The sequence below is a fragment of the Perca flavescens genome, chromosome 15 (assembly GCF_004354835.1).
Source record: "Perca flavescens isolate YP-PL-M2 chromosome 15, PFLA_1.0, whole genome shotgun sequence".
NCBI lineage: Eukaryota > Metazoa > Chordata > Actinopteri > Perciformes > Percidae > Perca > Perca flavescens.
In genome coordinates this window covers 31,434,488-31,459,487 of record NC_041345.1, presented here as the reverse complement: position 1 = coordinate 31,459,487, position 25,000 = coordinate 31,434,488, and the positions used below count along the sequence as shown (strand labels likewise).

General features: G+C 42.2%; 1 protein-coding gene across 3 annotated transcripts in view; it reads right to left on the bottom strand.

Moving 5' to 3' along the window:
• LOC114569186 (CASK interacting protein 2) overlaps positions 1–25,000 on the bottom strand; it is a 77,167-nt gene that overhangs the window by 32,977 nt on the left and 19,190 nt on the right. For all 3 annotated transcript variants that reach the window (XM_028598973.1, XM_028598974.1, XM_028598976.1), the window contains exons 3-6: positions 15,456–15,507; positions 4,353–4,450; positions 3,992–4,137; positions 1–82 (exon numbers count right to left, since the gene is read on the bottom strand). The exon at positions 1–82 is cut by the window's left edge and continues 14 nt beyond it. In XM_028598973.1, coding sequence (XP_028454774.1) covers positions 1–82; positions 3,992–4,137; positions 4,353–4,450; positions 15,456–15,507 — 378 coding nt within the window. The remainder of the gene's footprint in view (positions 83–3,991; positions 4,138–4,352; positions 4,451–15,455; positions 15,508–25,000) is intronic.

Here is a 25,000-nt window from a genome sequence, read left to right as displayed (position 1 = left end):
ACTCACAGGCCAGGTCCAGAGGTGTCTTCTTGGCCTTATTGACCAGACACGGGTTGGACTGATGCTGCAGCAACATCTCAGACTGAAAACAAACAGACACACAAACACGGTTTCATGAATCAAGAGCAAGGGGAATGATTGTAAAGATTTACAAAGAATATGTTTAGGGTATTTCTTCTCTAACTGGGAGGTTTTGGGACTGATTGGTGGTATTGCTGTGGACAAAGAGATACACTAGTAAGAGCCAATGAGGTTTAACCATGTATCAGCTCATTTAAATAGCTCACGTTACTGTATTGTGTCAAAAGTTAACTTCATTTAATATTGTATGTGGTGTTTTCTTTTGCGGGGTGCAAATGTTCCAGCAGAACAAGTTCCTTTCTGAGACTATTTAACAGAGCCACCGTCATTGCGTCTGGAGCTTAGCGCCGCCACAAGACCATTGGGATTGGTTTAAAGAAATGTAAAACAACCCAGAGAGAGGACTGTATGTCCTACACTAACAGCCAGCCACCAGGGGGCGATCAGATTATAAGAGTGATAAACAACAAGAGAGCAGACGGGCAAAAGGAAAATAAAATATCTGGAGCAGAAGAGGTTAAACAGTTCAACACAGTTTCTCTTTCTTTCTGAAGATGTCCAGATGGATGTAAATCTCATGTCTGTGTGTTCAGTGCAGAGTGTGGTTAGCTTAGCTTAGCATAAAGACTGGAAGCGGGGGGAAACGGTTAGCCTGACTCTGTGTGACTCTCCAGCAGAAGGAAACACCTGCGGAGCGCGATGGCGTCTCGGGACTCAGAGGCTTTGTGATATGTCGATGCTGTAATGTGGATAATGTTTCACCGGCTCTCGGCCAATCAGATGAGGTAAAGTGTAAAACACTCTGGACCCAGATGTAAGAGTGAGTGTGTGTGTTTGTGTGTGTGTGTGTTTCTGTGTCTGCCTCTGTGTGTGTCTGTCTATGTGTCTGCCTGTGTGTGTGTGTGTGTGTCTTTGTGTCTGCCTTTGTGTGTGTCTGTGGGTGTCTGTGTGTGTGTCTAGTGTGTGTGTGTGTGTGTGTGTGCGTGTGTGCGTGCGTGCGTGCGTATGTATGTATGTATGTATGTATGTATGTATGTATGTATGTGTGTGTGTGTGTGTGTGTGTGTGTGTGTGTGTGTGTGTGTGTGTGTGCGTGCGTGCGTGTGTTATTATCACAGCTCTGCAGGGTGATACCCCACAGGATGGATTACACTGACCAGAGGAATCTCAAAAAAGACGGATTTAAGGCGGACTGTTTGCATTAGCTGCAGCTGTGTTTACATTCATACTTTGGCTGAAAAAAAAAAGGACAACAGAACATAATCTACAATTAGGGTTTTCCCTGATTATAGATTATCAGCCATTGTAAGGTTTAGGCGCAGCACCTGAACCAAATGAATGTAACTAAACAACTTTTCTCAGATCTTCTGATTGTAGTTGCACTTCTTTAGCTTTTAGTTTTTTTTTAGTTTGCATCCAACTTTGGGTTGGATGCATCAAATCCCTTTTCAAGAGGGGAATCTGCACCCAGTTAGAAAAGAGTTGATACTAACTAAAGTTGTCAAATAAATACAGTGGACTATTCTGAAATGTACTTTACTAACTGGCTGTGTCTGTTTGCATTAAATTAAAGTGTTGGCTTAAATGTGACAACCAAACCAAACTTAAATCCGTTTTTATATTTTGATGTGTTTAAGGTCTTTATGTTGAATAAAGACTTAATCGGATGTTTTGTGAAAACATCGGGAGTTAAATCCCTCTAAACTGTCTGAAAGTCTTCCCCACCTCACCTACATCCATCCTAATCCTGCTCTGAAAACAACAGAGTCTGGCCACAGGATTAATAAAAATAAAAAAAAACCTTCCTAAAGTGTTCATTTCATTAGTGAAAACATCCCGTCACATCTGTCCCGCTCAGACACAAACAGGGTCACTCATCGCCCCCCTCCTGTCCCCACCCCATCGTCCTACAAAATCCTCCTCATCGTCATCGTCTGAAATCCAAACAAATCCAATCACACCCAGCGACGTCTTTCCTGCTACTAGTACAAACACAACAACTGTAACCCTATTACTTCAAAAAACAAAGTATCTATCTATCTATCTATCTATCTATCTATCTATCTATCTATCTATCTAAGCATTTTGTGATAAAAAAAAGGGGTGAACCTCCCACGAATTGCAACAGAAAATCTGCCAAATGTTTATTAGGCCTTCTCATAAAAGTCTCCTCTATAACCCTGCATTGTCTTCCTGTGACCATGAAGTTGCGGGTCAAAATTGAAAATGAACTTCTTTTGGCCCCCCCCGGATAAAGGATTTTTAAGGCCGATACTGATACAAATATTTGAGGATTTAAAAATCCGATATATCGGCCGATATATATATAAAAAAACATTCTGTAATTTAAGATATGAAACTTAAAGTCCTTATGAACAAAAAGACAATAACAACAAAAAATCTCTGAGTGTAGCCAACAGGGGACGTTGTAGAGCGCCCTCTGGTGGTACACACTACGCAACGCCAACACTTAGAACATGGTTGAAGGGGGTTTCGTCCATTTTTATTTAATTTTTTTAATATTCAATTATCAGAATCATTTGTCATTATAAATGATTCTGATGAATGAATATTAAAAAAAAAAAATCTGCCATTATAAATGCCGATACCGATAGTTAATATAATATCGGCCGATAATATCGGCCCGCCGATAGAACGGTTGTGCGCTAAAGTTTTTGCCGCTTTTTTGAAATGTTTTGTCACTTTTTTCCAACCCTTTTTTCAATTCATGGTCAATAAACCTAAATTATATGACATTAAACCTAATTTATGAGTTATAAAAAAGCAGAAACTATGAATTAATTTGACTAAAAGTTAATCAGAGGATGCTGAGTGGATCATAGACTGGTTCATGTCAACATTTGGTCAGGATGCTGTTTTAAAACCAATTTAAAAAATGGTTTTAAAACTGAATAAAACACCCAAAATTCAGCAAACATGATCATTTATTTTAGCCGTGAAAACGTTGCATGGGTCCCATACAACGTACATCCATGCATCCAGTTTATTTTGGGGCAATTGGTTGAAAGAAATCCATATTTCTGATATAAAAAAACTTTAAAAAACGGGTCACATTTGACCCCGAGGACAACACAAGGGATAACATATCAATAATCCCAAGAGATCCAAGTGGTGGAAAGTCTTGAAAAATTTCCGGGCTGCCATCTGACACATTTGCAATAGGGTTGGGTACCATTCACTTTTTTTCCGGTACCGGTACCTAGAATTCGGTTCCGGTACCCAACAGTACCTTTCTCTGTACTTTCCCTCTTTCCCAGTTCCCTAAAAAAGAATTTAAAACCTTTTTATCCTGTTTACTTAGAACATTTTACACACAACACAAAATACAACACCTCCCTCTGGGCTCCCAAACCCGTCCCTACAAACTATATGATAACTATTCATTTCTTACACTGCACGGTATCTTATGCTATTTTAGCCCGCTTTTATTTTCTAGCTCTTTTTAAACTTCAAAAACAACACAGTAGAAAGAAGCAAGGCAACACTAGGCGGGACAAAAGTGACAAAAAATTCAAATAAGCGACAAACTTTGAAAAAAAAGACAAAAACTTTGTAGAAAAAAAGACAGTATAAAAAAGTAAGGAAGAAAGGCAAGAATAGGTCAAAATAAATGAAAAAAACCTTAAAAAAAAAGGTGACAAACTTCAAAAATAGCGACTAATTTGGAGAAAAAAAATAAATTGAAGTAACTACAGCCTTGTAACTGTCACGTACCCCCTGCAGTCCTCCAAAGTACCCCTAGGGGGACACGTACCCCCTGCAGTCCTCCAGAGTACCCCTAGGGAGACACGTACCCCCATCTGAGAAACACTGCTCTGTAGTACCGATGTAATTCGGTCGGTACCCAAAAAAGTACCTAGTTGGGTACCGGACCCTAGTTTGCGCTCACCACTTCGTAGTGTCCGTACTGCGCTGCCAGGTGCAGAGGGATGTGTCCGTCCAGAGAAACACCGTTCACCGATGCTCCGGAGCGGAGCAGCACCAGGACCGACTCGGCTTTCCCCTGCCAGGCGGCGTAGTGCAGCGGACGCATTCCTGCAACACGTAAACAAACACACACACACACACACACACAAACACACACCTTTGAGTTCATGGAGTCACTACAAATACTCATGCATTATAACAATATCTGAGGGCTGCTTCTTGTTGGTACTATTTACAGCAGAAGATCTCTGGGAATCTCTTCTATATCTGAGATGTGTGTGTGTGTGTGTGTGTGTGTGTGTGTGTGTGTGTGTGTGTGTAACCGTTGCTGTCCTTGACGTCCACGGTGGCCTGAGCCTCCAGCAGTGCAGACAGCAGCTCTGCGGTCCCTGTGAGCGCAGCGTGGTGCAGCGCCGAAAACCTGACACAACACAGGTCAGAGGTCACAGATGTTATATATCATAAACAATCTGACACAAGACAGGTCAGAGGTCACAGATGTTATATATCAAACAATCTGACACAAGACAGGTCAGAGGTTACAGATGTTATATATCAAACAATCTGACACAAAACAGAGGTCACAGATATTATATATCATATACTATCTGACACAACACAGGTCACAGGTCACAGATATTATATATCATATACTATCTGACACAAGACAGGTCAGAGGTCACAAATATTATATATCATAAACAAGCTTCCTCTAATTTGACCCATTTTCAAAAAGTTTCTATATCAGAAATTTTGGGTTTCCTTCAAGCAAATTGTCAAAAACATAACGTGGATGGTTCCCTACAAAGCTCTTCACATGGAAAATAAATGATCAGTTGACTACTTTCACTGAATTTGGGGGTTTTATTTCAAAGAACGTTCAAAAAAATTATATAAAAAGTCAGAAAAAACAACAACAAAAAAGTAAAAAAAATACGTTGAAAAAAATTGACAAAGACATCATAAAAAGTGATAAAGAACGTCGGGAAAAGTGACAAAAACTTTGAAAAAAGTTAAAAAACACACACACACACACACACACACACACACACACACACAAACATAACACAACTTCTGGTGTGTTTATTTCAACACAATTTAATTATAACAGCAAAACCTCTTTAGCCATGCCCCTGTAATTGGTCATTTTTGGGACCCCGGAGGAGTGTGAAGAAAGACCTTGTCAGTTCCCCATGTTTCCTGGCCAGACGCTGAGCTGATTCAGAGAGGACGTTTCCAGAGCCCTCCCTCCCTTTCACAACAGATCACAGATCAGTCATGTTTGTCTTGAAACTTGAGTAAATGAAGTACACAATGACAGGAAACACTGACAAGTTCCCTCATGTACGGCAGCCTTTTCTATCATATTTCGCAGACTCGCAGACTAAGTTCTGTTATATTTTGTATGTACGCGTATGATTTATATGAACTAAGCCAGGGTGGGCTGTGGGCCTTTTATTGTATCTTTTCTCTGTTTAACATGTCCATCTTCATGTAACTGTGTCTGTGTCTGTGTGTGTGTGTGTGTGTGTGTATGTGTTAGGGTGTGTGTGGGCGTGTTAGGGTGTGTGTGTGTGAGGGTGTGTGCACATGAACAGTCAGGTGTAGGTGTGTGTGTGAGTGTGTGTGTGTGTGTGTGTGTGTGTGTGTGTGTGTGTGTGTGTGTGTGTGTCTGTGTCTGTACGTGTGGGTGGGTGTGTGTGTGAGTGAGTCAAGTCTTTGTCTCCGTGTGAGTCAGACGGGGACCTGCAGCTACAGGACAACACCTGGGAACAGACACACCCTCTCTACTAAACCTCACCATCATTTAAAGTGGGTTTACTGTTAACTCTTTCAGCCCCAGAAACTGTCCAGTTATCAGCCTCTCAAACTCTCTCATCAGCTTCATATATATATATATATATATATATGGATTTATTTAAGGGATGTCTCCACCCCGAGTATGATATCGGAGCCGATTTGTGCTGATCGGGGATCGGGAGTCACACTCAATCATTTCCATCATTGTCAGCTGAACGTAAACTCCCTAGTCTATATCCACGACGTTTCATCATCGGGATTGGTCCGGTGGCGCCGCCGGATGTCCCTCATTTAGGCAGGATGTCTGTCCCCTTCCTCTGTCTTTGTGTTGGTGTTCTAACCTCTGGTGGATTTGTGAGGACTATGGTTAACTGCTCCTCAGATCTCTGCAGGGTAAATCCAGACAGCTAGCTAGACAATCTGTCCAATCTGAGTTTTCTGTTGCACCAGAATGTACACGTTCCACCAAAGCCAGTTCCTTCCTGAGACTATTTAGCAGAGGCACCGTGGCTCCGTCCGGAGCTTAGCGCCGCCCAAGACGATTGTGATTGGTTTAAAGAAATGCCAATAAACCAGAGCACGTTCTTCTCCCTTCCAGGAATGCTGTGTGGACTAGCTAGACCCTCCTTGGCAGCGCTGTGTGCGTGTGTGTGTGTGTGTGTGTGTGTGTGTGAACAGAGTCAGGTTATTGTTTCTGTGTGAGTCACTTCGCCCATCAGTGGCTCATGTAGAAAGGCCGATATTAGTTTTGTTAAAAGTCACTAGATATGACAACATTATTTATATTTTTATATATACAGAATATGAATATTGTGTGAGAATGTGCGAGTGTGTTACCGTGTGTGTGTGGCTGGCTGTGTGTGGTGTATTTGATTGTATTCTGCATGACTCCTCTGCAAATATGAGCTACCGTTATGAGAGCTGCGGCGGTTCTTGTGCGAAATTGAATCCTCTGAGAGTCCTCCCATCCCCCTCCCCCCACCCACCCACATGTGAAGTTCAGACAGGAGAGGAAACAAAGCTACAGGCTACATGTGTGTACATAAAGCAGCCGAGACATTAGGGGAGAGAGAGGGATGAAAAAAGGCAGAGATGGAGGGCTGTTCTTTCTCTGTGTTGCGTAACGCGAGCGCTGGTATTCACGGGGCACAGTAGAGACAGCGCTGCGGGCCACTCCGACGATAATGGATGGATTACTGAGAGTGGAGCGAGAGAGAGAGCGACAGGAAGAGGAGGAGAAGAAGAACTCAGGAGGGTTTCAAGGGAGCTGGGAGGAAGTCTCCATGTTGTGGCGGAGTCAGATGATTAGTCTGAAAAGGAGAGCAGAGTCCCTGAAGGCTGCTGATAAAGAGACGCTCCATTATTAACACAGAAACCGAGAGAGAAGAAGTAATCAGATCCTATACTGCAGTAAAAGTACTAATGCATCCATGTATAAAAACTCTATTACAAGTCAAAGTCCGGCATTCACAAGTAAAAGTGTGTATGTTGCCGTAAAATGCTCCCTGTCTGTTTTTCTATTTGATTTGAAAGAGTTACTGAGTTTAAATAGTCACACCACTGTTTTGATACATGAAGCTCAGTTGCCTGTCTAACTGAGAGATTGCATTGTGGGAAATGTAGGATCCAGTGTTTTTGATGTGTCCATGTTGTGGAGAAATCAAATTGCTTGTTGAGTTAAAAAAACAATGTAAGGAAATCATTTCCAACTTTCTTTTATTCAACAAATTGAACATATATTGAATATAAAAGGAAGCACTAAAAAAGAATGACGGTTACATTTTAAAATGCAGTTTTCTTTGAGTATTGTGTACTTTTAGTGGTATTGGTACGGACTACTTGATTTTTGATATCGTGCCATCCCAAAGGGGTGTCATGCCCCCGGATCCTGCGAGGTCCGGGTTTAGCCACGAACATCTAGCTCCGCCCCTTTAGTGTGTTTTAACCAGTAAGGGGGACGGGACCCTCGCTGGCTCCTGTTTGCGGATGCAGGTAGACAATCCCTCCTCTGTCCGGCTCATCTTACCGTCCTAAGACCTGTTAACAGCTCCGGCTCTTACCTCTGCCTCCCCCCCTCCTCTCTCTGGGAGAACCAGGCCCTCTCTGACCTCACCTCTCATCACGGCCGCCACTCAGCATCGGGTGTGGGTGGGGGGGGCTGTGACCCTCACCTCCACGCTCCCCAGAGCTTTCAGACTTTTGTTGCTGGTTGTTTGAAAACAAGTCTCTAAATTGATATTAAAAGGCATTCCGCAAAGATCAAGTTTAGGTCCTCTGCTTTTTTCGCCAGTATTGAGTATATTGCGATCTTTCTTCTTTCTTTAACAAAAACATAAAATTAAATAATACACTAGAGACAATATATCATGAGACATTTCTAAAAATTGATTGTTTTCTAAGAAGAATGCGTATCACATCATCTATCGGACATGGAGGCCGTTCACTGACACGTCAACGCCCGGATGTTCACTCCTTCCCAATCTCACTTCAGTGCAAATGAGTTATGACTTGAGGTCTGAACAGACTGAAGTGTTTTAACAGTGTGTTGCTGTTCACAGCTCAGAGTTTGGCTTGTTTGTTTGATAGCAGGGCCGGAGTGGGACTCATTTTCAGCCCTGGATTTTCATGCCCACTTTACTTCACAACTGACTATATTAAAAAAATGTAATCAAAACCTTAGTATATAAGTCTGCAATAGCGCCCTGTTCTCTACATCCTTGTAATTCAGTGTATTTTTGTAAAATATCCCTATTTCCAAGTGTTGCTTCACAATGTAGATTTATTAGAAAAGTTAACATCACAACCCAATGATGTTGAACAATATCAGAATCTATTTCTGTGCAACTAAGTAATCACAGATTAAATAAAGAACAAGATACATTGTATTGCACTTTCTAATAGACACCATAATCTATTTTTTCCTTTGAATATTTCATATATTCTCTTCTCTTTCAGTTGTGGGCTTTGTATATTTACTATCATAATTTCGAGGATAAAGGCATAATGGGTCATAAGTAATATTTGGGCATAAAAAGTGATTATATTGTAACTAATCTGATCATGTTTGCTTGTTCACACACTGTGATACAACAGCTTACAGTAGATGTGCCTTCCACACCGACAGCAGCTATCCCTAATGCACACTAGTGGCTCTGCTTCTGACACTAAATCACATGTATAAATTGTCATAATTCTTAGCACAAATCTCTCCTTTTACAAAGCTTTCTGATCAAATCAAGTCAGTGTCATTATGGTAGTGTCAAATCATCTGGCATCAGTAATTACCCCAGGGCATTTTTCATATAGAGCAGGTCAACACCACACTCTTATTAATTCTTATAATATTCAGTCAATGAACAACCCTACCTGCCCAAACTGGAGTTCTGGGCTCATATAGCTGCTGCTTGGTAACGTTACTGGCTCTTCATTAGGGCTGCAACAACAAATCGATAAAATCGATAAAATTTGATTACTAAAAAAGTTGGCAACGAATTTAATTATTGATTCGTTGTGTCGCGCAACTATTACGCCACCTAGTCGCAAAGATAAAAAAAAAAAAAAAAAATTGAGTTGAGCACAGAGCGGAGCAGCGCCGAGCGAAAGAAAAGAAAAAAGAGCAGAGCGGCAGTAGAGGAAATACGGAGAGAGACCGGAGAGACCCGTAACCTTGTTCTGAAACACTCGGCGGAGGCAGAGAAATCAGTACGACCCAAGTCATCCGAGGTGTGGGAGCATTTCACACTAAATAAATCAAAAACGTGTTAATTGCAAGATAAGCAAAAGCGACACGGCATGGCACGGGCGCACCACGGTGATGAGTCAGCACCTAAAACGTAAACATGTTGGAGTCCTTGATGAGGAGGAAGGGAGTTCAACAGCAGGGTAAAGTCACTACACTATCCTACTTCTGTTCCGGTCTGAAGGGAGGAACGTACCGTCCCTCCAGTAGCTCTTCTGGTGCTGCTGTTTACTCGTTATCCAGCTGACTAGCATGACAAGCTAGCGTTAGCTCGGTAATAACAGTAATAAAGCAGGGGGGGTATACTTTGCAAGACTAAAGACACGGTTTTATTCACTTGCCTTTTTTGACCCATTAATTTTTCAATCTGTTGTCATGTATATATTATGTGCTTTGTCCCATATCAGTTATTGTTGACAAATATATTAGTGTGTGGTGTATAAATGAACTTAACTTGCACTTACTACAATGATGGTAATAATTTAATGAATAAGTGTGAGTCTGTCTGTCTTGTCTGTATCTGCTATTTGGGTTATTTACCTTTACACAACTATTAACTAAAACAACAAGTATGTATGTATTGAGTTGATGTAAATTGATGCTTTTGTTTTATTTATCCGATTCATCGAAAAAATAATCGACAGATCAATCGATAATTAAAATAATCGTTAGTTGCAGCCCTACTCTTCATTGTCACTGTTAGCAGCAAATTGGACTAGGAGCTGCTGCTGTGGAGCTACAAGAACAAGTTTGATTAATAAACATAAACGCTGGTTTGCAGGCACTTCTCCTAACTAACTTAGCCTACCCATCTCATCGTCTTCATTTGGCGTTTCACTAACAACAGAAAAGTTCATCTGGCTACTTTCTAGAGCCCTCCATTTTAAATTGTCGCCTTTTCAGTGCCGTTTTGCGCTTTCTATTTTCTATTCTATTAAAACGGCTCCTTTTTGCTCGTGGTGGCATCCTCCAACAAGCACCAGTGACTTGAGTACTTGTGTGCAGCCGTCGGAGGACATAAATAGGTCATCATTAACCAGGCTGCACTCTGCGAGTGGGCTGCATGAATGTAGAGAACGGTGGGCTGCAAGAAAAAATAAATACTGGAAATACAAAGAGAGGGCTGCAATGAGTGCAGGCAGCATAGCGACAGCATCCATGATATTCAACTATGATTTCAACCCAGTGCCATACCTGAACACCGGCCCTCACAACAACCAAAGAACCAGACTAGCCAATCCGGGCCCGTTTGATAGTGTTACTGTGAACATTTACAAGCTGTGCTTTATGAGTGCTGGTCGGGCATGTTGGCACACGGAGAACATTTTACAGTTGAAAGATCAACACAGGATTGAGCACATATTCAGATCCTTTACTGCAGACATACCACCCTGTGGAACTACTCCGTGTAGTTACAGTTGTGTGTCTGTATATTTTAACAGAAATTGTCCATAGAACGTGATTCACATTTATATTTCTGAAAAGAGTTTCTGTCGCAGCAGCCGGACGGTTGTATCTCCTCCTTCCTTTAGACGTGTGACAGCAGCCGGCAGCTCAGGGGTTCTCCCCCCGAAAACAAAAGAGCAGAGCTCCCACCATTGCAGACTCATTCCAGCTCTGCTCTCCATAGAAACACAAGCAAACAACCAGCCAACGGACTCAAAAACTAATTTGTCTCACAGGGGACGCAGAAAAGAAAGCGGTTTGTTTCCCACACACACATGCAAACAGACAGACACACACAAACACACACACACACACACACACACACAAAATATGCTGGCTCTATACACGCTAAAAATCCTGATTATTTACATATGGTCTGGTGGGTTTGGTGAGGGGGATTACGGGGCTGTTTCATGTTAAACTAAAAGGATCTTACTCTTTAACTAAAAGGTCTATCTCTGTAGGGATCCATCCCATAATGTTGTCAGACACTTAGAATAATAATCTGAGTCTGTCAGCGGCAACAACACAATTTTTAGTGGACTCTAACTGCTGCTGAACATTAGTCCTGTAGGGTTACATTACAGCTTGGTTCTGGTTTAATACTGGACCAGTTTCAGAGACTGTTGTTCACATCAGACACTCCGACAGCAATGCATAGGAAATAGGGTCCAGTTTTGAAAAACAAAACAAAAGCAAAGTTACCCTTTAATATCGTAATTTTACCAAACACCTCCTATCTCTCCACAGAATAGAACTTTCCCTCCAACACCAGGCTGATACACCTGGAGAGGAGGGGCCGCCGACTCCCACAGTGTAATTAATCCCTCAGAAACTTGGCGAAATGTAAAACTGTGTGAGCCAGGATGAAAAGTATGTCAGCCATTGTTCAGCCGAGGCGAGCTGGATGCCTTTCTGTTTCATTAAACACCAGCTCCGGTTCTGCTCTTCGTGTTCTTCTGTTCCGAGTGTCACCGTTTCGTTTGTCCGCTCAGAGTGCTGCACTCTGTGTGTCAACATGATGTCAGACAAGACGCCATTAAAGTTTAACCAGCAGATGAATGAATTAACCAAGAGATCAGACTGCAGACCAAGCTGCACACGTTTACGGCATTAATCTCTTTTAAACCACCGGTCAAATGGGACCCGTTTTCAAAGTTTCCAAATAAGAAATATGAGTTTCTTTCCCAACTCCTTACCCAACTGTCCCTTTCTTCTTTACTTAAACCCAACTGTCCCCTTCTTCTTTACCTAAAGCCAACTGTCCCCTTCTTCTTTACCTAAACCCAACTGTCCCCTTCTTCTTTACCTAAACCCAACTGTCCCCTTCTTCTTTACCTAAACCCAACTGTCCCCTTCTTCTTTACCTAAACCCAACTGTCCCCTTCTTCTTTTCCTAAACCCAACTGTCCCCTTCTTCTTTTCCTAAACCCAACTGTCCCCTTCTTCTTTTCCTAAAGCCAACTGTCCCCTTCTTCTTTTCCTAAAGCCAACTGTCCCCTTCTTCTTTACCTAAAGCCAACTGTCCCCTTCTTCTTTACCTAAAACCAACTGTCCCGTTCTTCTTTTCCTAAACCCAACTTTCTCGTTCTTGTCCCGTGTGTCACATCAACCCCACTATCTTTTCCTGAACCTAACTGCGTCAAAAGTGCCACCAATAGTCCCGACCCAGCGCATTTAGATAACACGCGTTTAGATCTGACGTCAACAACAAACGCCAAAGGCATCTGACCAAGCGCCCGTGCGTTAGGCGATGGGAGTGAGAATGTGATGAATCTGCGGTGTGGTCTACGTAATCAGATGTATATGCAGTATACCCACTAAGAAAGCTCCAGGATTTGCATATACCCACAAAAAAATGTGCAATGATACGTAACAACATGGTTTTGTGACAGAACTTTCACTTCAGCTATGTGTTTCCGCAAATCCGGGTCGAGTAATGTGACCGCAAACTGAACAAATGCTGCAGAAGATGCACAGAGACTAACGTAGTAGACCCACTACAATAAACTAGACGACACCACTGGGTCTGACGGACTCCTTCCCCTCAACACGGCTCTGTGAACTCTCTCCTGCCTCGTCTCTCAACTGTCGACGCTGCATTAAGTCATCTGTGCGGCCCTCTGCTCCCTGACCTTTGACCCCTCTGGGCGACCCTCTGACCCTCTCAGGGGCCGAACAAAAGAGAGGGGGACAGTCGACGGCACCCCAGGACTCATGTGTCTCTGCCACTGGTGTTTTACGGCGCTCTCGGACTCTCGGGGAGCTTTTGTTGTGACGACAGTGTTGACTTTAAGGCTGCGAGCAGACAGGACACACTTTCTGCTTCTGAAATATAAAAACAGACAACTTTGACTGTATTTTGTTCAGGAAACGTTCCTTTACTAGGGCTGAAACGGTTCCTTGATTATCTTAAATAACTCCACTACTATCGATGGAAATTTGGTTACCTTGAAGCTTTGTTTTATTATGTAACTAACGTTGTACCGAGGGCTTTAAATTGACACCCGCCAACCCGGCAAATGCGGGTAAAAATGTAACTTTGGCGGGTATCACTATAAAGTTATTATACAATTTGTCCGGTGAAGAATGAAGCAAACAACTTTGCGTCCGTTTTGAATCAGCTGGCTGCAGAAACGTTGCCAGATTGGTCTGTTTTCCGCCAAGAAATTTGGGCGGTTTTGTGTTTGGCTTAGAAAATGTAACTTTTATCTGGCAGCACTTCTTACATTTCTTACACTAATCCTACATTTCCCGTGAAGAAGATGTTGTGGGTGCGGGTGAAAAAACAACTTTGGCGGGTAACGTAAAGTTATTAGACAGTTTGGCCAATAAGCACTGTAAATATCAGATATTTTACACATTCCCCGTGAGAGGAGTGTCAGAGGCGAGGTAACCCTAACCCTAACCCCACGCTAGCTGCAACGAACAATGCGTCGAGCATAAACGTCTCTGTGCCCGCTCATAGCGCCCCGTCTACAACGGCCCGCACACGGTGTACGGCTCAAGTATACCCTCCGCTTAAGCCATTCAAATCGATAATCCGGAAAATCACAGGTCAATGTTGGCAGGTATGAAGTAAGTAATCTATATCCGAGATACATAGGCCTGTAACAATTATTACATAACTGTCTAATCACAATATTTGTACATAATCTCGGTTCTGTGTTTAAACGCAATCAAACCGCAAATCAAAAGTGGGCTTGCCGACAAAAAGGTACAAACATTAACCAGGAAAACAGAGAATTCAACTTGAATGTATGTTGCTTTAAAGTTATAAGTAAGTTGACGAACCGTTTTAGTTATTGCCAATCGTTCCGGACCCCTGACAGAGAACATTTTTTTTAGATGCGGACCTTTGAGTGATACGTCTGAAAACCTCTGCTATACACAAGTTCAAAGCAACAAAAATGACAAAGTGAGGATACAGTTAGAAAAACTGTTTGATAATAAAGAGGCGTGGTTTACTTCATAGGCTGTGTACCTGCGTTACTACATTATCTGGCACACACGACAGTGATTGTACAACAAAAGATGTATCCTGGAATTCACTCAAAACTGATATTGTTTGAAACAAAGTAAGACTGAGAGAGGCAATTATATTGTCAATCGTGATTATTTCTGAGACAACTAATTGCGCAGCAACACTGGGAATTGTTCCAGCTCCAGAGATACGAGTGGAAACATGCAGCTGGTGTGTGTTTAAAGACGAGACAGCTCGGAGATGTTTGAGAGAAAGCAGCAGGAGGGAAATAAAACACTCAGAACAAAGAGAAATATTGATGAGGAGGGAGTCAACTTTCTCAGTCTGTTTTCTCCTTCCAGGCTAATGAGCTCCGAGGGGGGGGGATGATGCAACCCGTCAGCGTTCGGCAGAATGAAGTTCTGACAGCAGACACAACTAAACTCTGAATATGCTGAGTCATGTGCTGACTTCAGCCCGCGTAGTTTCCACTGTTACTGCAGAGTGGACACACTTTTATAGAGGCAGAGGGAGGGGAGTAACGGCCGGCAGAGGGAGCGGAGTAACGGCTGGGCACGCACGGCACAAACGGGTCCAGAAACAAACATAAATAAAGACTTAGGAATACATCGCCATGCGGGAAGTTTATCAGAGCTTCTGCAGGTTTCACCAAGTCAAATGTAAGACTTTTTTAATACCATTATGAATGAATTAAAAACGTAATAAAAAAAATAAACGTATGGCAGAGACACACACGCGCACACACACACACACACACACACTATGCCACTTTGCACACATATATAGACATTTGTATCCTGTGTAAATTATTTTTATAAGCTATTGAATGTTAACTGTCTGTACTTGCATGTTGTATGCTGAGGCCACGTCTCAGACAATTTTCTGTCCTGACAGACAAGAAAGTTTTCTGAATCTGAAAGTGTGTTTTTTTTATAGCGTTTATTTCACATCACTCACCCGTCTGAGTCCTGGTAGTTGACATTCAGTCTCTTGGTGGAGCCCAGCAACTCTGGAAAACACAAAACACACTTTATTAGTATGTGATTTGGATCAACGGAAGCATATTTCCAGGTTAAGTATCAGTTAATCTAGCAGCAGGTCCTGAGTGGATTGATTCCAACGGGAGAAGTGAACGTAAACACAGATTAGGAGCGATTCTTTCTCCCTGTACTTCACCAAAGTAAATATTGGAGCCATTCTTCAACAAGCCACGTATCTCCAGAACATTCTGACACTGAAATGTTATCTTTCAGACACATCAGGAGAAAATAAACTTAGTTTGAGACCCATTTCTGTCTGGTTCTGGCACCAAATATGGATATTTTCATGAATAAAACAGATTTCCCTGCTCCCGGCCAAATTAAAGGGTAACTACTTTTTTTTTAACCTGGACCCTATTTTCCTATGTTTTTGTGACTGATGGGATCCTGCTTGTATTTACCTTCACAAAAGTGACACACTCAGATTAATATTCTAAATGTCTGACAACATTATGGAAAGGATCCCTACAGAGATAGACCTTTAAAAACCTCTTTAAGATTGTTCTGTTCAACCAGAAACAGCTCTTAAGTCGCTGGCGCTAAACCCACCAGACTCCATTTAAAAAAACAATGGGCCTCATTCACCAACCATTCTTACGAAGAAATGTGTTCTTAAACCCTTCTTACGAACTTTTTACGAAGATTCTGGCATTCACTAATGTTTTCTTAACTTGGATTTGTTCTTACAACATCTACGAACACTGAAAAGCACTCTTACGCACATTTGAGTGATGACAATTTGCTCCAAATGATTGCTTACTGCATTTTATTTAATTCTACAGTTAACAATGATAGTAATGTACTGTAATGTATTTCTGATCATTTGTTGAAAAATAAATCATATTATGCAAAAAAACCACTAACACTGCAATTTACATCAGCAATTAAACTGATTAAATCCTGTGTTATTTGGTGATTGATCGCTATTTATAGGGCCAAAATGCAGTGGTAGAATGTAACAAAGTACAAATTCGTCCTAACTGTACTTAAAACACATCCATGAATAAAACCAACCGCATTCCGATTCTAACAACACATTTCCGTTTTATGCTGGTTAGGATAGGAACTTTTTTTAAAAAGCCAGGCCTCGTTTGTGGTAGTGGACACCTTCTACTTTTACTAAAGTAAATATGTCTCTTGTTATTTGTACTTTTATTTAAGTACTGAGATTCAGTACTTCCTCCACCGCGGCTCCGACAAGCTCCGACAACCTGTCTCCCAGGAGGTGCACAGGAAGTGTCATGTCCTTATATGGGAATTTTTGGGGCGTTTTCTTATGCTAATTAGGAACAACTGGCACGCGCTTTCAGTTACGAAGACGTGGGATTCATCAATCCTAAGAACATAGGTGCGAACAAATCTGCTGTTTAAGAACACGTCATGAATCCGACGTAGACTTTTCTTAGGAACCTTCTTAAGAACATATTTAAGAGAAAACTTAGGAAGATATTGGTGAATGAGGCCCAATACCTTTAGTGTGTATAGAGCCAACATATTCTCACATGTACATCTGTAAACTATGTGTTTATTTCAACCAGAACTAGAGTTGTGATGGTTGGAAAGTGGAAAGACGATCCAAAAACGGCTTATCATAGTTTTATGTTGTTTCTGTCCACTTTGAATGAAGTGTATTTTACGATGCTTAAATTACTGTTTATTTACATGGAGTCTGGGGGGTTTAGCGAACGCAATTTGGCGGATGTTTTTATGTTTAAATAAAGGATCTTACTCTTTAACAGAAAGGTCGACCTCCTTAGAAATCCTTTCCATAATGTTGTCAGACACTTAGAATATCAATCTGAGTCTGCCAGCGGCAAAACGAGCACTTTTAGTGAAGGTAAATACCAGATTTAGGTGAAACACACGTTTAGAAACATGATTTAAGTTGTTGTCTTGAGAGAAACCCTGGTGACTGAAGGTGCTGCTGTGTTTACTATCACAGGGTCTCAGGGGGTCAAAGGTCAGCATGCAGGGGAGGATGGGACCCTGGATCCCCCCCACCGCCATCAGCAACATCTCTGCTCCCCCCCCAAACATCAGGGCTTTGAAGTCTTAAAGATCTCGGGGAAACTCAGCAGGCGTTCCCTCCGGGGGTCCCGGCGCTGCTTTGATTATGACCTGGATTTTATAATTAATGGGAATGTATCTAAACTCAGACACACACTGAACGCAACATGGAAACGGTCTCTTCTCATAACAAGCTGCACTGGAAGTACGCCATTGCAGATGTTTGTTTACGTTTTCTTCACAATCTTAGAAGCTCATTTTCCTTGATAGTCTTCACACACCACCCCACCACACACACACACACACACACACACATTTTCGGTCTTTGTCCAAACTGTTAGAAAACTAGAAACAACACTGGCTCCAGATTTTAGACTTTGGCCTCAAACGTGTCCTCAGAGTCTCGGGCTCGCCGGCCTCCAACAGGAAATAGTTGATGCTAAATATTTCAGCTGACAGTCGTCTTCATCTTCATCATCTGCTGCACATTTGTTCAAAGTTATTTTTAATGCCGTTTTATGGAGCAAGGAGGTTTCAGCCAGTGTGTGTGTGTGTGTGTGTTCTTGTTTAACTACATTTGCGGGGTCCAAAAACCTGGAGTCCAGGATACTTGTGGGGTCCCGACAGCTTTGTGGGGCCAAAATTCTGGACCCGACAACTTTAAAGGGCTGTTTGAGGGTTAAGACTTGGTTTTAGGATTAGGGATAGAATTAGCTGTGTGTGTGGGTGTGACTGTGTATGTGTGGGTGTCTCTGTCTACTAAATAGTCTCAGTTTATAATCTGGTGAAACTCAGAGAGAAAGTGTATTTGTTTGATGCAGCCGGTCTGTTTGAAGGAGATCTCGGAGGGAAACAAGCCTCCCACCCCCGCCCCCCAGAGGAAGCAAGAGTGGGACACGTCGGTCTTTATCTGCTGACTGAATGAGGGCGATGACGCAGTGGGTCTTATCAGTTGGTCCTCTGCCTCAGAGTACATCCCCACTGCTGACTGCTACGTTAGGCTTTAACAGGGTTCAACAATACTGGTGCTGCGTGTAGATGGAGCCTGGAGTCCCCACACACACACACACACACACACACACACACACACACACACACACACACACACACACACACACACACACACACACACACACACACACACACACACACACACACACACACACACACACACACACACGTCTCGCATTGCCAGACCTTCGTCTGGCTAGTCCACACAGCATTCCAGGATGGGAGATAAATGTGCTCTGGTTTATTGACATTTCTTTAACCCAATCACAGTCGTCTTTTGGCGGCTCTAAGCGCCGGACGGAGCCACGGTGCCTCTGCTAAATAGCCTCGGGAAGAAGACCATGAACTGATGAAATATGTAAAGGATGTATGGAGAGAACACACAGAGACACACACACACACACACACACACACAGAAACACACAGACACACAAACACACAAAGACACACACACACACACACACATGCACGCACGCACACACACAGAGACATGCAAAGAGACACACACACACACACAGACACAGACACACACACACTCCAGAGAGTAAGTTCCTCAGTGCCGTGTTGTGAATGTTTGAGTTTTGTGAGTTTTACAGAAAGTTTGAAGCTCTTCAAATAATGATAATGATATTAAACTATGTTCAGTGTTCCCTGTGGGAGGGACTCATAGGGTCTCATATAGATTTGGGTTTTTAAAGCTTTCTAACTTTATTTCCCATCTGTCTTCTCTCTCTCTATCTCTATCTCTCTCTCTCTCTCTCTGTCCACTCCATGGCCCAGAGACCAGAGACGGTGAAGGCTGGGAGCTGTTTGCATTCCTGCCGAGGTTCAGGCCCAGTGGCGGAGGAATGAAAGCGGGTCTTATCGGCCTCCGGCGTGCGAGCGTGACGTCAGCGTTACCGGCCTGACAGAGCAGCAGGGAGGCTCATTGCTTGGGTCATGTCAGGAAGAAGAAGAAACGTCAAACACAGCTTCAAAGACATTCAGTCTGCTGTCACGTAGGACACAAAGAGGCAACGCATCCGAAGAGCGGTCAAAAAAACGTCAAAAACACCCAAGCCAAAGACAGGAAAAGAAGTCGAAAAAACACCAAAAAACGTAAAGAAAAAACAACTAGCAAAAAAAAAAAAAAAAAAAAAACGACAAAAAAACCCGTCAAAACCTTTAAAAAGAAACGGGAAAAGATGTCGTAAAAAAGCGAAAAGTCTTGAAAAGACTAAAGTATGACACGGTGTACAGACAATCTGTCTCAGAGTTTTTAGTCTGAGACTAGAAGACTTTAAACTTATATAATAATAATAATAATAATAATAATAATAATAATAATAATAATAATAATAATAAGATAAGATAATATCAAACACTAATCCAATCCATCCCATGTTGGGATCTTTTCTCTGCACAGAAGCTCAGAAAGTGAGAGGTTGATAAGTCTGTTTGTTTTGTTTTGGGAGGGTGGGGTTGTGTGTGGGGGGTGTAGGGTTGTGTGTCTGACCCCCGCCTCCTTTCTATGGAACAATAGTGTTGGGACAGGAAGTGGAGAAGGGGCCCTGAAGTCCTGGCTTTGTTTCTGAGAGCGGCTCCTCCGTCAACAGAACACACCCTCACACACTTCCTGTTCCTCTGGTAGAGAGTCACGGCCGGGTTACAGCCCAACACACACACACACGGACACACACACACACGGACACACACGGACACACAGTCCAGCTTTTATCCAGTAAAAGTTGAACTTTCTGTGACTGCAGTGTGCTGTGTGTGTTTGTCCTGAAAGAAAACGTTTTTTATATATATATATATATATATATATTTGTGCCGAGCGGCGGCCTTTGCTCGGCCCACCGCACGCCACAATGAGAGGAGAGAAGCAGGCGTATGGCCGCCGTTGTTTCCTTCGCTGGGGAGGCAGAGACAAGTGTGAGGCGTCTCCTGCAGACGTGGAATCACACAGCTGATACCCACAGCCTAATTTTAGCCGCTGGATTTCTGCAACAGATTCCCTTTCAGGCCGAGACTAACTCCTGCAAAACCTCCTCCTTCTTTTTCTTCCTCTTCTTCCTCTTCCTTCTCTCGCTGCATTCTTTGTGGCGGTGTTTCCACCAGACGTTCAACTTTCTGCTGACATTTAGAAAGAGAGAGAGAGAGAGAGAGAGAGAGAGAGAGAGAGAGAGAGAGAGAGAGAGAGAGAGAGTCTCTGCAGAACGCTAGAGCTGAAATCAGCGCTGGAGCAAGTATTCAGACCCTTTACTGCAGTAAAAGTACTATACCACACTGTAAAAATACTCTGACACCAGTTAAAGTCCTGCACTGAAAATGGTATTTCAGTAAAAGTCTTAAAAGAGGAGTAAAAAGTCCAATATTTCTCTCTGAAATAAAGTAGAATTAGAAAGTGGCATGAAAAGAAAAGACTCAAGTAAAGTACAAGTACCTCAACATCTGGTACTAAAGTACAGTACTGGAGTACATGTACTTTGTTACATTCCGCCGCTGGCTGATATTTGTGTTTTTACATTTAGGACTTTGAAGTAATAGTCCATTGAGATACAGGTTTGACTCACTGACCAATCAGAAGAGACACCATCTGATTGTGACGCAGCTCTGCAGTCGGTTAGTACCGCAGTCACACACACACACACACACACACACACACACACACACACTCTATTTCATTGTGCATCCATTTCCCTGTAAATCATCCACAGTGGCTCGCCCACCCAAAACACTGTGTGTGTCCCCTGATGTCGGTGTGTGTGTGTGTGTGTGTGTGTGTGTGTGTGTGTGTGTGTGTGTGTGTGTGTGTGTGTGTGTGTGGTGTGAGTGCGTGTGTGTGTGTAGGTTGCTGTTTGCAGATCAATAGAGTCTAATGAGGAAGCAGAGATGTATTTGTCCAGCTGCGAGCTCCATTCCCACTGTGCTGTTAGAGCACTGGGAAGCCTGCAGGCCCGTACTGGTCCGACTGGGAGACAGCAGAGGGACTTTAATGGGAAACTAATGGACGACTTGACAGCGCGGTGGCGACCCGGAAATACTCACACAGCGGCAGCGGCTTGTTAATGAGAGACGTGCTGTCCCAGAGGACAGAAAGTTTGGACTGGGAGACAGAAAAGCTGCTGAAGAAATCAGGGGATCACACATGTTCAGGGTTCAACAATGAGGGTCTACACACACACACACACACACACACACACACACACACACACACACACACACACACATGAACGGACGAGCACACGCACGCATGTACGCACGCACGAGCACACACACACACATACACACACACACACACAAACACGCACACATGTACGGATGCACGAGCACACACACACGCATGTACGGACGGACGGACGCACACACACACACACACACACACACACACACACACACACACGCACACGCACACAGAGAAACACACAGACACACACACACACAAACGCAGAAACACACACACACAGAGAAACACATTCACACACACACAAACGCAGAAACAAACACACACACTAGGGCTGCAACTAACCATTTTATTGATAATCGATTAATCAGTCGATTATTTCCTCAATTAATAAATGAATTGGATAAAATAAAAAGACGAAAAAAAATTATATTTCCATTATTTTAGTCAAAAAACTAAAGGTTATTTCAAACACAAGACAAATAACAGAACTCAATGTATGCTATAAACGTGCAAAAATATGCTCATTTTTCAGTAGTGTATTTCTTACCACGCTTAAACATACCTGAGCTGTAAAAATAATAATACATTATAAGTAATAAAAAAGAAAACACTTTGTTTTACGTCTGACAAGCTTTGTTAGGACTATGGAGGTAGAGTTCTTTCAGAAACTCACACACACACACACTTTCTTTCTACAGGAACAGGGCTGCAACTGACGATTATTTTCATAGTCGATTCATCTGTTGATTTTTTTTCTGGATTAATCGATTAGTTGTCTGGTCTTTAAATGGTGAGAAATGTGGATCAGTGTTTCCCAAAAAGCCCAAGAACTAGAAACATATTCACATTTAACAAGCTGGATTGATTATCAAAATAGTTGGCGACTAATTCAAAAGTTGACAACTAATCGATTAATCGTTGCAGTTTAAATCACGCATGCACGAGGGGTGGACCAAAAAAATTATATCTCCATATTTTTGGCGATTTTGACGATAACGATAAATAGACGATATCCTTTAAAAAAGTGTTTTTAGAAGTCCGAGTGACTTAATCACTGATGATAATAATGGGCACAATGTGGAATGAAAACAGTTCTTATTTATTTCCTTTAAAATGTAAGTATTCAAGTAAAACCAATTCAAAGACATACTGATACTAATTGAACTAGTGTCGGAACACTGAACTGAACTGAGTACACATTCAGTTGTACACCTCTGCTGTAATGGAAATTATGTGGCATACTGTACAAGCAAGATGAAATCATAACAATAAACACAAGGCTCTGTTCTGTAACATATTGCACACAACCATGTCCTTATTGGAAGCAGTCCTGGAGCGTCTAGTGTGGTCTTCTCTCTAGGAGCACAATCTACATGCTGGAAACAGCTGGGGAGTCCAGACTTTAAGGACACCTTGTTAAAGTCCCCTGCTACAATATGCATCCCCTCCAGACAGGGCTACCATCATATATATATATATATATATATATATATATATATATATATATATATATATATATATATATATATATATATACAGTATTATTAGGAACACCTGTAAGATTTCTCGTTAATGCAATTATCTAATCAACCAATCACATTGCAGCTGCTTCAATGCATTTAGGGGTGTGGTCCAGGTCTAGACAATCTCCTGAACTCCAAACTGAATGTCAGAATGGGAAAGAAAGGTGATCTAAGCAACTCTGAGCGTGGCATGGTTGTTGGTGCCAGACGGGCTGGTCTGAATATTTCCTAATCTGCTCAGTTACTGGGATTTTCACGCAACCATTTCTAGGGTTTACAAAGAATGGTCTGAAAAAGGAAAAACATCCAGGATGCTGCAGTCCTGGGGGGCCAAAATGCCTTGTTGATGCTGGAGGTCAGAGGAGAATGGGCCGAGTGATTCCAGCTGATAGAAGATCAACTTTGACTCAAATAACCACTTGTTACAACCGAGGTATGCAGCAAAGCATTTGTGAAGCCACAACACGCATGTATTTTAGTTAAGATCAGCCTGCCCAGGGACTACAGGTGAAAATTAGCTCTTGAGCTAAAACCTGGTACTATGCATCTCTCCCCTTGGAGTTAATGTTTATTGTACGCTGTCCCTGTTTCTTTAAATAAACTAAACTAAACTAAACTAAACGCACAACCTTGAGGCAGATGGGCTACACCAGCAGAAGACCCCACCGGGTACCACTCATCTCCACTAAAAATAGGAAAATGAGGCTACAATTTGCACGAGCACACCAAAATTGGAAAGTTGAAGACTGTAAAAATGTTGCCTGGTCTGATGACTCTCGATTTCTGTTGAGACATTCAGATGGTAGAGACAGAATTTGGCGTAAAGAGGATGAGAACATGGATCCATCATGCCTTGTTACCACTGGGCAGGCTGGTGGTGGTGGGGGTGTAATGGTTTGCCTTCAGAACTGCCTTAATTCTTCGTGGCATTGATTCAACCAAGTGTTGGAAGCATTCTTTAGAAATGTTGACCCATAATGATGGAATAGGGTCAAACACGGTATTAGTATGGTGTTCCTAATAATCCTTTAGGTGAGTGTATATCGCCCACCCCTAACATGCACTAGCACACACGGACGCACACATAGACCCACAAACAAAGATGTGCCTGGTTTTCGTTATTAAAGGGTAACTGTGTTTTTTTCAACCTGGTAACATTGTTGGGCAATTAGGCACTTTCGATTTACGTCCACTAAAAGTGCTGGTTTTGCCGCTATGTGTCTGACGACATTATGGAAAGGATCCCTACAGAGATAGACCTCTTTGTGCAAGAGTAAGATCCTTTTTTTTAAACATAAAAATTGCATTTGCTAAAGCGACCAGACTCCATGTAAATAATCTGTACTTTTATCATCGTAAAACACACTTCATTCAAAGTGGACAGAAACTAAATAAAACTATCAGAAGCTGTTTTGGGTTGTCTTGTCAGTGATCCAACAATCACCACTCTGGTTTGGTTGAAATAAAGCCTTAATTCACCCATTTACATGTGGAGATATGCTGGCTCTATATACGCTAAAAGTCCTGATTATTTACATGGAGTCTGGTGGGTTTAGCGATAGGAATCTCAGAGCTGTTTCTGGTTAAACTAAAAGGATCTTACTCTAACAAAAACACTCTACGTCTGTAGGGATCCTTTCCATAATGTTGTCAGACACTTAGAATAATAATCTGATTCGCATCAGTCACTCACACACACAACATAGGAAAATGGGGTCCAGGTTGAAAAAAAAACTCAGAAGTTACCCT